This window comes from Mauremys mutica, chromosome 5 (assembly GCF_020497125.1).
Source record: "Mauremys mutica isolate MM-2020 ecotype Southern chromosome 5, ASM2049712v1, whole genome shotgun sequence".
NCBI lineage: Eukaryota > Metazoa > Chordata > Testudines > Geoemydidae > Mauremys > Mauremys mutica.
In genome coordinates, this window is record NC_059076.1 from 83,377,863 (window position 1) to 83,391,177 (window position 13,315).

At 42.1% G+C, this 13,315-nt stretch overlaps 1 protein-coding gene across 4 annotated transcripts in view; it reads right to left on the minus strand.

Moving 5' to 3' along the window:
* Window positions 1–7,392: 7,392 nt before the first annotated feature.
* ACSL1 (acyl-CoA synthetase long chain family member 1) overlaps window positions 7,393–13,315 on the minus strand; it is a 77,239-nt gene continuing 71,316 nt past the window's right edge. For all 4 annotated transcript variants that reach the window (XM_045018021.1, XM_045018022.1, XM_045018023.1 and 1 more), the window contains exons 18-21: window positions 11,632–11,775; window positions 9,391–9,492; window positions 9,214–9,285; window positions 7,393–8,962 (exon numbers count right to left, since the gene is read on the minus strand). In XM_045018021.1, the coding sequence (XP_044873956.1) occupies window positions 8,822–8,962; window positions 9,214–9,285; window positions 9,391–9,492; window positions 11,632–11,775 (459 nt within the window). In that variant the 3' untranslated portion in view covers window positions 7,393–8,821. The remainder of the gene's footprint in view (window positions 8,963–9,213; window positions 9,286–9,390; window positions 9,493–11,631; window positions 11,776–13,315) is intronic.

The following is a 13,315-nucleotide window of genomic DNA, read 5'->3' on the forward strand; positions in this document are numbered from 1 at the left end:
ACAGCCCCGCCCCACCGAGGGGGGACCTGTTAACCCCTGTAGAGCCGCCGCTGGCTAGAGCGTCCGGTGGTAGCGGTGCGAGTGAAATGCCCCCCTCCCTCCGCAGCGTAAATGGTCTGATCCGCACGGGGGCGCGCTGGGGACTAGCGCCCTCCTGCGACAGGAGGGGGAAGCGCCGCTGCAGGCGCCGAGGCCGGAGGTGCGGGCAGGCGGGTGAGAGCCGCTCCCGTCCTGCGGTGGTTGGCCCCAGGCACCCGCTGGAGGGACGACCCCGGAGCCGGCTGCGTTTCCCATGTTGTCTAGCCCCGCCCGGGCCCCGCCTTGCTCCCTCCATTTCTCCCCCCACCCTCATCACGTTCCCGGGGCCGGGGCGCAGGCGGGGCGGTACCGCCGAGAGCGTGTTAGTGGGTACGGGGCAGCGGGAAGACTTGCGGCCAGGCCCCCCGCCTCGCGAGCTGCGCTTGGCCAGGGAGGACGTTCAGTCTCTCCCTGGCTGTAAGAGCACAGGACCTCTGCTACCCCCCTGCAGCAAAGGCTCTGGTAGCAGAGTTGGGCAGGAGGCCGGGGGTGAAATGGGGATAGGTGGTGTTTAAACAGTATTTTTGATTCCTGCTCCAGGCTCAGGCCTATGGACATATACTGACGGGAGCATGCTGACTGAGGACTTTAAGGTAATCTGGAGCCTTCATATTCCCTTGATCCTTTGCAGATGGATTTAGGAGTTGGATGTGATACAGACACACTTTGAGCCTCATTGATTGCTGATTTCTCCCGTGCACGGGACAAAGATCAGATACCTGCAGGGGTGAAAGTAATTTACAGGATTTACCAGTACTGCTGGAGTCCACAGGGGGGGAGGGGGCGTGGCCTCCAGCAGAAGAGGCAGGGCCTCTCAAGATTTAAAGGCCCTGGGACACAAGCTGTGGCTAGGGAGCCCCTTGGGGTTCAGGTGCTAATTAAAGGGCCCAGGGCACCCTGAGTTTTGCTGGGCTAGGGCCGGGATTTAAAGGGCCCGGAGCTCCTGCCGCTGCGGGGAGCTCTGAGCCTTTTCAATTCGTCCCCAGCCCGGCCGCCAGAGCCACACGGGCGGGATTCAAAGGGCTCTGGGCTGCCCACAGCCGTGGGAGCTCTGAGCCCTTTAAATCCCGGCCACCGGAGCTGTGGGTGGGATTTAAAGGCCTCTGGGCTGCCTGCAGCCCAGAGCCCTTTAAATCCCCATCACGGAAACCGGTGTGGTCCAGCATGGCACACTGGCTCTTCCCAGTACGCCGTACTGGACTGTACCAGCTTGCTTTCACCTCTGGATGTCTGCTAACTTTCTTACATGAGTCAGCAGCCTTTGCTACCTGTGGTATAAGCAACATAGGCCTTGGTTTTGTTCTTGCCTCTCTAAAGGTCAAAGCCTAGTCCCATAGAACCCAATAGGAAAACTACTTTTGATTTCAATAGGAACAGGATTTGGCCCCAAGAGATCAGAGAATGTGATTTTGATCAATTGCTTATCTGTCCAGAGAGTTCTCATGCACGTTCTGCCAAGCTGATTTTGATTGCCCCTCCTGTATGTCATGCTGAAGAAAAACAAAACCATTTGGACTGTAGTTCTGTCAAGATGCACATAGCACACACAGTTCTAAGCCTCTTTTCCATCAAACCCAGATGGCACAGCATCTTTGCTTTCCTAGAGCAATATTTAGGCCTTCTCTACAATGTGCCACTTTGCAGTGCTGAAATGTTCTCACTCACAGGTGTGAAAAACCTCATGGAGATAGGTTTTTACCAGCCGGGGAGAGCTCTTTCCCAGCACTAGTGCCATGACAATACAGCTATGTTAAAGTACTTTCACAGCAGTGCTTTAATGTTGGTAGTGAAGACAGCCTGCCAAATTACCTTTATCTAAGAAGTTTAGTTTAGACATAAGGGAATGCTACGGGAAAGCAGGGTGATTGAAAACTTCTTAATGAAAGAAGGACAATTTGGGGTGCTGCTGGATCCTCAAGCTCACCTGGACAGCCAGGTGGCACTAGGGGCCCAAAGCATCGTTTTACAACTACACCTGTAAAATTTTAGAGAGGTAAAGGGGCTGGCAAAGGGGACAGAGTGTGGGGGCCCCAGGCTGGGGGCAGGGGTGGGAGGAGTCACCTTGAGGGTCATGTGCTCCCCTTGTGTCCCTCTCATGAGTGCAGTACTGGGGAAAAAAAAATGAATCATCCCACTGGCACAAGCTATGAACTCAACTATTCTCCCAAAAGTAATCCAGGCAGATACTAGCAAAAGGATAAATGGGTATTTGAGCTTGTAGTTTAGTTGCCCATTTCTGAGTTTTAGAATGTAATTTAAAGATTAATTTTGAAAATTAATAGCAGCTGTTCACTGTCTTAAGTATGTCACTTGTAAATTATTTAAATAGGCAATAGTTTTGAAATTAGTTCCTATAAGCAGATTTTACTTAAACATCTCCCTCTGGTGGTAAGTCACAACAGTTTTTGAATGCTTCTCACTGTGATTAAGACTTCCCAGTCAATTCAAACAGTACTAGACTAGTGCCTGTGCCTAATGTAGCAAACAACAACAAATGGGTGACCTTTTCAAAACAAGGCGTAAACAAAAAAAAAATGTAGGGAGCAACTTCATTTTGCCATAGTCTTGAATAAGCCAGTGAAGATCTATACAAGTCTTGCAGCTACGTTCAGCTGTGATGTAAAATGTGAAGTATTTTATCCTTCCTCCCCCTACTCCCTCTTGAGCTGCAAAGCTGCCACTCACACCCCTATTGGTATTTGATTTGTTTCCAAATAAAATCTTGACATCAGTGATAGATGACCAGAGCTCCATGCTTCCATTTTGACAGATTTTTCAGAATCTGTGCTTCAACCAGTAAAGAGACTTGCATATAGTAATTGGACTATACTGTTCTCCCACTCTAGTTTCATTGCAAATAAACTAAATGCAGTGATACCTTAAAGATCTTAGAATACAGCTGTTGTATCCACTGCTGACTACCCCATCAGAGTAAGTGATGTATTATCCCCCCTACTAGGTGAATGGGGGTGCAATAGACTGTCTACACCACCCTATTACATTTTTTCTAAGATGAAAATTTTGACATGAAAAAGGGTCAGACAGCTAGTAATGAAGTGGCTATAGCAGACCTTTACTTCACGATGGATGGGTTTCTCTTACTTAGGGAAGGTAGAATATATTTACTCTAACATTGGGGAAAGCTCACTACTTTTAGTCATCTCTGCACATCCTTATCTCCCCATAAGATAACAGGTCTAAAGGCAGGCAAAATTTGGTCTGATTCAAGCTTGGTTAATGTTAGTGATGCACAAAAGGAGATGTAGGGAAGAAAGTGATTAAACAGGTGAATGCAATTTTAGTCACGATTCCAAAAAACTGGTGTCATGCAATTCATTCCACTGTTAAATAGTAGTAGCTATTTATTTACATTTTTGGATGTTTTCTACATTTTAAAATAGGTCAATTTCAGTTATAACAATACATGTATATTTATTACTATTTTACAGTGCAAATATTTGTATTTCAATTCAAGTACTGTAGTGCAATCTCTATCATGAGAGAATTCTACATTTGTAAGTTCATGTATAAAAAATAACTGCATTTAAAAATAACAGATTTAGAATCTACAAGTCTACTCAGTCCTGCTTTCTTGTTCAGTCACTCAGCCAAACAAGTTTGTTTACATTGTCACCTGAAAGTGAGAACTGGTGTTCTGATGGCACTGTTGTAGCTAGCGTCACAAGATATTTACATGCCAGATGCGCTAAAGATTGATATTTCCCTTCATGCTTCAGCCACCATTCCAGGGGACTTGTGTCCATGCTGATAAAGGCTTCTGCTCGATAACAATCCAAAGCAGTGCGGAGCGACATGTTCACTTTCATCATCTGAGTCAGATGCCACTAGCAGAAGATTGATTTTTTTTGGTGGTTCGGGTTCTGTAGTTTCCACATCGGTGTGTAGCTCTTTTAAGGCTTCTGAAAGCATGCGCTACACCTCATCCCTCTCAGATTTTGAAAGGCACTTCAGATTCTTAAACCTTGGGTTGAGTGCTGTAGCTATCTTTAGAAATTTCACATTGGTACCTTTGTGTTAAGTCAAATCTGCAGTGAAAGTGTTCTTAAAAAGAAGATGTGCTGAGTAATCATCTGAGTGTACTATAACTCAGAAATATATGGCAGAATGTAGGTAAAAGATGGAGACATAATTCTCCCTCAAGGAACTCAGTCAGAGTTTATTTAAATGAGCATCTTCAGCATGTCCTCTGGAACAGAGGCCGAAGCATGAAGGGGCATATGAATCTTTAGTGCATCTGGCATGTAAACACCTTGCAATGCTGGATACAAAAGTCCCTCTCACTTTCTGGTGACACTGTAAATAAGAAGTAGGCAGCATTATCTTCTATAAATGTAAACAAACTTGTTTGTCTTAGTATCAGAGGGGTAGCCATGTTAGTCTGGAACTTTGTTGCTTGTTTGTCTAAGCGATTGGTTGAAGAATTAGGACCGAGTGGACTTGTAGGTTCTAAAGTTTGGCATTGTTTTGAGTGCAGTTATGTAACAAAAATCTAGATTTTTAAGTTGCACTTTCATGATAAAGAGATTGCACTACAGTACTGTATGAGGTGAATTGAAAAAATCATTTTTACAGTGCAAATATTTGTGATCAAAAATACAAAGTGAGCTTTGTGTTCTGTGTTGTAATTGAAAAATATTTGAAAATGTAGAGAAAAACTTGCAAAAATTTGTCAATTGGTATTCTATTGTTTAACAGTGTGATCAAAACTGAGATTAGTTGATTAATTTGAGAAGCGTGTGAGCTAACAGCGATCAATCAACAGCCCTAAAATAAACAAAGTAAATGTAGAATACACTTGAAACATTTGTCCCTGTGGGTAAGCAGGACTCCCCACCTCTCAAAGGCACTTCGTTATTAGGCTGTTTCTATTACAGTAGTGACATACTGCACTTCCACAACAGTACTGAGATTTAGGATATAACTGCACACACAGTTAACTCAAGTTAGCTAACATGAATTAAGATAGCAGTGCTTTCAGTTCATCTTCAACCCCACACTTCCTGATAGCAGCTCAAATTCAAACTTAACAGGCATCCCAGGGTTGAATTTGAGTCAGTAGCTGGTACAGTGGCCATGTTTCCACTGCTGTTTTACCCCAAACACTTAGTTTGCACTGTTCTGCAGTGTAGACAGAAGATGAGAATATCATTAGTTACGCAACTCAGTAAATCCATCCAGGAACCAAAGTGAGAGGTAATCTAGGGTACATCTACCCTAGAATTACAAAACCTGCAGCTGGCCCAGGATACGTACTGGTGGTTGTCTAATTACACTATAGGCCATACCCTTAAAAACTAGTCTTGAGGACTACCATTGTTAGGCAAAGTGATGACTGATTCAACTTGATACAAAGGAGTCATCATTTGGTTTAAACCAGTGTCCAGAACCAAGTAGTATGGTTGAACATTTTATCACAAGTGCCAAGAAGGGTACATATCCATATGCTCTTGGCACTCTTGATAATGATCAATAATATCCCAGCATAACTAAAATGGACTAGAATATAATCTCACCAGCAAGACAGTATAAGGATTTAAAAGCAACAGACCAGCAGCACCTTCTCCAACAATTCACCACCCTTCTTCAAATCTGATGAGCTTTCCACTGTGGAAGATTTTAGGATATTTTGGACCAGGAAAGGAACTCACATTCCAAGGCTGTGACTGCTCCATAAAATGCTCTGCCACAAGCCCATTCTTTATGCCAGTAAAGCCAAGGCACTCAAGATGGTATTCTCCACTCTAGTAGCGTACCATGTGTCTAGAGATGGTCTTTGGCAGGTAGATCCTGTTAGTAGGGTTTTATAGGTCAAAAGAAGTTCCTGTGCACCTTGAACTCCACTCATCAACTGACAGCCAGGGTGGAGCACAGAGATTGTATTGTTCATGGCATGACACTTGACTTACCCTGCTGACCACTGCATTCTGTGCCAGCTTCAGTTTCTACATTGTCAAGTTATAGCTCCTTCAGAGTTCATGTCAGTCTAGCCTGAACATTAGAAGGTGATCATTGCAAAGGTTTGCCTTTAAGATGAATAGTTGCAGCCTCCTAGACACATTTAAGTGAGGCCGTTGTCCTATTATGGCTACCTGATATTTAGTAGTACTTGGAGTTGCAAACAGATCTATAGTTTGCAAACCCAAACAAGTGAAAGAAACCTAGTAGAAAGAATGATATTCTTGCTATTTACATCCCCATTTCTCTCTTCTGGAAAGAGGTTCAGGTTGTCATGCAGGCCCTGATGTCACCCAGGCATCAAGTGTCACTCAACCATTTGTGCCAGACTGGAAAAAAGGTGCAGGAACACAACAGTTAAGCCCCTCACTATCCTCCCAAGAGGATCATGTACATACTGCACCAGAGTGACAGGAGTTCTGCAGGAGTTCCCCAAGACACTCCCAGATGGGAGCAGTTTTACCATCTGGGTAACAGAACACTGCAAGGGAAGTACAAAGCCATTTTACAGTAGCCCTCTCAACCCCTATCCCCCAATTTATCTGCCGATAAGCAGACACCACTCTGATAAGATACCAAGGACAGCAATAGCTGTAATTAAAAGCACTGACACCTGATCTCCCATCCTTAGATCACCCACCAGAGCAACTAGTGTGGTCTCCAGTCCACACCTAGGTAAGAAACCAAACTGAAAATGGTCAAGGAGATGAGTCAACTAGATACCAAGAAATTTGTAAGCCCACCACTCCTCTTAAAAGGTTCTAGAGGCTTAATTTAAGGTGTTATGAAGTATATCACAAGAGAACAAGATTTACCTTAGCAATGACAACTTGTATATCAAGCTTCAGTTCCATGTGGTTTTGACAATCACAATTGCCAAAGGTTTATATTTAAGAATGTAACCTTTATTCATGCCTCCAGCATACAGATAACAGCCAGCTATCTGCAAGGAAGTTGAGACCTGAGAAGGTATTTGCAGATATTGTGCTTCCTTTGGAGTGGAATCCAATTTATTGATTTATGCTGATCAAGCATGTATGTTTAAGTTACAAGGTATGCTTTGTCTTAACGTTATAGGCATATTAACCAAGAGTCTGTAGGTAGGTAGCAGTAGGCCAAGATGAGACGTTATCCTTGAGTGTCTTAGTTTTGTAGAGACAAGTTTAAACCAGAACTACTACTCCTGTATGACAAATACTGGAAGAATGAAGATTCATTGCTTACTAAGACACCCAAATGTTTAGTTACAGCTGTTGTCTGATGTATAGTCTTATTTCATGTTCTGTCAGCACATTAGCCATTATCTTCTTACCTTGAAAAATAAGTGCTCCACTCACATGAAATGCAGAAATATTTATTTTGGTTTCCTTCATTGGTTTTGGAAATTGTTTTGGTTTATAAAACATAGAAATAGCCAACACTAAGCAAACATTTGAACTCCCATGTAACAAGTTACTTGATATTCTAAGAGCATTGATTTGGGTGTGTGCAATTAGGGTACACATGTATGAAGTTAAACTAAATAATGCATTACAATCACACAAATCTTAGTGCAAACCTTGTGCTTGTATTTTACATATATCCATGTTTCCAAAAAACAGTAATGAATGCTAGTGGTCAATATTTATCTGTAACAAGGCTTAATTCTGCCAATTTTCCAAATGAACAGTGGACTAAGATTTTATGTATTTTTATACTACATGTGGGAATTTGTTTAGGGGAAAGTCTAGCGCTCTCTCTCTCGCCTCTGCTGGCTTGTCTGAATACTTCCAATTGCTTCAAAGTGTCGGACAGAAAAAAAAAATCCTGCTTTCTGTTCCCACCCATTTCAGTCAAGGTACTCAATTGCTCATACATTAAATTAAAGAGCTGAGGGAGTGTGACAGAAGCTATTCTGTGTTTAGAGCACCTGGCATGTTAATGGAACAAAGCAGATTAAGTACAGTAGGGCCCCATTGCAGGAGTCAACATGGCTAGTGCAAGGTGTAAGTTTACCTGGCCATTAGCACAGTCAACCTCTTGAATGGTTTCCTTCTTTAAAATCCAGTCTTGTTCCAGAGTTTGGATCCATTTACACAACTATGTCTGAAGCTTGTGTTAAATAGTTTTTGCTACATTGATGAAATAGTTGCATCCACCTTCCTAATGCAGAAGAATTAAAACAGACTAATTTAGAGAGCCAATATTGCATCATTCACCTCCTGCACAGGGGTATTCTCCTTTGATTGGTATTCAACTTCTAGCTTACACAAGAATAAGCTTCTGAGTTCTCTTCAATGAGGCATGGTCTTACCCAATTTTAGGGCTAATGCAAGAAGCATTACCAGCTATAGCTTTTTATTTGATGATTAACAGTTTCCCCTGCAGTACAATACAGAGAGACCTCTCCAATATGCTAAATACTAGAGTGGACAGGTCCAAAATATCCTGCAGGCAGGAACATGCTGGCAACATGTTAACCCCCCTGGTTAACAAAAAAAGTGTCACATTTTTGGCTGAGGAAGTTTAAATAACAATCACATAGTTACATTTACAGTTTAAGGCTAATTTTGGAAATTGTAGGTCACCATAAAAATGGTCTGCAACATAACTGGACAGTAAGGCAATGTTCCATTTTCTTCAATATTCCTATGGCAGGTACCCATTTGTGTACAAGTTAATGATTGCACAGTTTCCTTCTCTATGTTTGCTGTAGTCAGAATACAAATATGAAGGCCAACAGTAGACTGGATGTTTGCCATTCTCTTCAACCCATTTTTCCCCTCAGTTACATCCTGATATTAGTATAGAGTTCATCTATCTGTGACTTGAAGAATTTTTGTAGTTCTCGTCTCTTTGCCTTCAGTGTTGGTGTCAACAAGCCATTTTCAATAGAAAACATCTCCATGCTCAGGGCAATGCCTTTGACCTGGAAAACGAACAACTATTAACCTAGATTCACTTTTACTTTGAGTGCATCCCATAGTAAAAAGGCTTACAAAATGTGGTAGTATACAGGTATTGTATATTTAGCAGATCACTTAGAAGGATGAAGAATGTTAGTTCAAAGCAGTTTCTGCATAGTCAGATTATGCAAGTATTGATATGTTTAGTGAGCTGGGTAATGAGTGAAAGTTGAGTTCAATTCCAATTGTACAAATGCCACAGTGAGTTTCTCACCTGCTCAAATGACTTCAAGCCAGATTCTTTTCCAACCTTCAACATATCTTCCAGAATATGTTTTTTGAGGTCCTACCAAGATTTAAAAGAAAAAAAAGTTATACAATATATTGCATTCTATATGTTAAAGAGAATTGAAAAGACCAGTGATTGGACTCTACATTTTAGAGCACCTACCTTGTTTTTGCATAGTTCTTCATATGAACCTTCAAATCCCTTTTTCTTGGCCCAGTTAGACAAAGTCTCTGCATCTGGTACTACAATCGCTATTAAGAAGGCCTAAAAATAATTAAAAAAAAAAGCACATTTGCTGAACATTTAACTGAATTTCCTGGAAGCTCCCAGTGTTCCATTGATTGCAGACCAACACTTTCATAATTAGTTACAATAACTTACTTCCTAGAGTTTTTGCAACATATAACCAACATAAAAATGTTGACTAACTTTCATATCCAACTTTCTACATTTAGAAGCTGCAGGCAGTTAAAAATCATTAAAAAGGGGATAGAGAATAAGACTGAGAATATATTATTGCCCTTACATAAATCCATGGTACACCCACATCTCGAATACTGTGTACAGATGTGGTCTCCTCACCTTAAAAAAAGATAGTCTAGCACTAGAAAAGGTTCAGAAAAGGGCAACTAAAATGATTAGGGGTTTGGAGAGGGTCCCATATGAGGAAAGATTAAAGAGGCTAGGACTCTTCAGCTTGGAAAAAGAGGAGACTAAGGGGGGAATATGACAGAGGTATATAAAATCATAAGTGATGTTGAGAAAGTGGATAAGGAAAAGTTATTTACTTATTCCCATAATACAAGAACTAGGGGTCAAATGAAATAGGCAGCAGATTTAAAACAAATAAAAGGAAGTTCTTCACGCAGCACACAGTCAACTTGTGGAACTCCTCACTTGAGGAGGTTGTGAAGGCTAGGACTATAACAATGTTTAAAAGGGAACTGGATAAATTCATGGTGGCTAAGTCCATAAATGGCTATTAGCCAGGATGGGTAAAGAATGGTGTCCCTAGCCTCTGTTCAGCAGAGGATGGAGACGGATGGCAGAAGAGATCATTTGATCACTGCCTGTTAGGTTCACTCCCTCTGAGGCACCTGGCATTGGCCACTGTCAGTAGACAGATACTGGGCTAGATGGACCTTTGGTCTGACCCGGTACGGCCTCTCTTATGTTTAAAGGATACTTTTAGTCAATCTTTCAACTTAAAATGTGGTCTTTAAAAAGTGTATTAATACTTGAATGTCAGTTTAAAAAAATAGTCCATTTCCCCTTCAGAAGGGTTTGCAACCTAAACAGCATTTCATTGGGATCCTAGACAGGGGAACCAAAGTTTCTGGTTTTGGGTACCAAATATCCCAAGAGAACCTGCTTCAATAAATAAAACTCCGTCCAGCAGCACAGCCCTAGTTGTCCCCTACTACTCCACACTGGAACCCATACAAAGCTATCAAACAACTACAACCCATACTTGTGGGGACCACATCTTGACAAATCCTTCCTGAACCCCTTCTGGATTTCAGACTAACCCCAACCTCTCCAAGCTCATTAGAAGCAAGTTCCCCACAGACCAGGAAACAACTCACTCAAAGCAACACCAGACCCTGCCAGAACAGATGTAAAACCTGTAGGGATATCTCCACTGCTTCAATGATCAAAACCTCCTCTGCTCACCCCCTCCAAAACACTTTCCAGGTCTCTGGATCCTACATGAAATGCCCCAACAATATGTGGATAAAACTAGACCATCACTATGCTCCCAAATGAGCTCTCAGAAATATTATGGAAGACAAACCAGCTGAAGATGAACATTTCACAAAATGATCACTACATCTGACCTCTCAGTTCTCATCCTCAAAAGGAAATCTGCACAAACACCTTCAAAAAAAAAAAAAAAAAGAGCCTGAGAGCTTAAATTCATAAATTGGCTAGACACTAAAAATCATGGACTGAATAGAAGCAATGTATTTATGGGCTTATTACAACAATGTATAACCCACCCACCCCAACCCCCCCAGCCCATGACAGGAGGGCTGTTAATTGGCCACTTCACTTCAAATGGTCTCTGGAAATGTTAGCTACTTATGCTAAACAATCTGTTCCACCTTGTATTTAGCTGTGCCACTGAATACATTTCCCTGACCTGAAGAGCTCTGTGTAAACTTGAAAGTGTGTCTCACCAACAGAAGCTGTTCCAATAAAAGATATTGCCTCACCCACCTTGTCTCTTAGATCTGGAGTAAGTTATGCAAGTGATGCAATTAGGGCATTAAAACTGAATTTACAGTCAGATGTAGCAACAAGGAGAAATAGTTATACAATTTAACCCAGTGTCAGTTTTTAAAAAGGGAGATTGTATTAATAACCGTACCTATCATTTGCATCTCGTTGAAGGATACGTACCTGCAAGCTTTCTCCATAGACAAACACCTGAGCAACAGGTTCACTTCTCATATACACATTTTCTATTTTCTCTGGTGCTATGTACTCTCCCTGCGCGAGTTTGAATATATGCTTTTTCCGGTCAATGATCTTTAAAGTACCATTCTGTGGGTTAAGAAAATTTAATTTATTTCTCTTTCTAGAAGGCAGGCATTGTAGAGCCATGCTACAAAGCTTCACAAACACTATGGCAGATTAAATACCTGTAAGGTAAATACTTAGACTAGCCCAAGAACCAACCAGTAATCCTATCATTAGTTTACTCCAAGCCTGTAACTGGAATAATTTTTGATGAATGTACTCTTGATTTAGAGACTGTTCTGATTGTTGCTGTCTATTTAACAGAGGTCACATGGTACTCACTGTTTAAATACCACTAAGGAAAAACTGAAAGCAAGAGGGAAAGGAAGGCAGACAAACCATTCAAATTATTAGGCTAGATAATGGATCTAGAGTGTCTTGCTCACTGAAGCCTTATTTGAGGCTAGAGGGAGGAGGAAAAAGAAATGGAAAGTGTCATTTGTCCCTTCACATTTATGCATAGCCTAGGACTGCTTCAATGCTGCCAATAATCCATTTTTCTGGCTCCTATCATTGATCCTTTCCTTAGTATACAGGACAGATTCAGTACCAGTTATAAGCACTATGTTTATGCTATGATTTGTTCCCCCTCACCCTCTGTTTGATGGTCCATGTTTTCATCCAAGAAAACAGACCCAAATCCTTCTCGAGTTGCAAGAGGTTTCTTAAACAAGGGCAGAGAGTGGTTTTGACTTTGTTAGCCATAGCACTGAGCATACATAATACTAGAGGGAAATGTATACAGGCCATTTGGACCTATGGTACCCAATAGAATAACTCCAATAATTGAAAGTACCCATCTTCAATACTGTAAGTCTCTCAAATTTGGAATAAAAAGATATTCCAAAATGCCTTGAGGAATTTTGCTGAAGCCTCCTGAACAGCATCATACAGTGGGCAGACTAGGGTACTGCTATTTTTTTTTAATCTTCCAATAGTATAAAAGTGGCTAGTGCTTTGTTCCGGTTTCAAACTTTACTTATAGTGAAGGTTAAGATTTTGACATGGTTATTTTTAGTAAAAGTCACGGACAGGTCACAGGCAATAATAGAAGCCAAGACCCGTCTGACTTTTGCTGCTGCAGCTCCTTGGTTTCCCCTGCCACCGTGGTGGCTGGGAACTGTGTGGTTCCCCCCACCCCCACCCCCAGCAGCTGGGAGCTGCAGTGTGACCATATTTCCCAAAGAGAAAATGGGAAACTCCCAGCTGCTTGCCCGAGGTGTCCCCCTTCCCCACATGAGGCTGTTGCCCATCACTGGAACCTTGAGAAGGGTCCCTCAGGAGTCCCTCACCTGTCCTGGAATCTTGTAGGGGGACCCTGTTGCTGCTGTCGCCTTTTGCTGGAACCCTGCCAGGGCCCCACTGGCTGCCAACTCAAGAGTCCTGCAGCCCCTGGGGCTGAAGCAGAAAATGTCACAGGGGTCTCTGGAAGTCAGATTCCATGACCATCCTGACAAATGTGGTCTTACTTATAGTACTTTGCAACAGAATATCTCAAAGCACCTTTGAGAAACATGAACTGAGCCTCAAACCCTATGGAAGGCCCCTTAGGCAACTCAGCCAT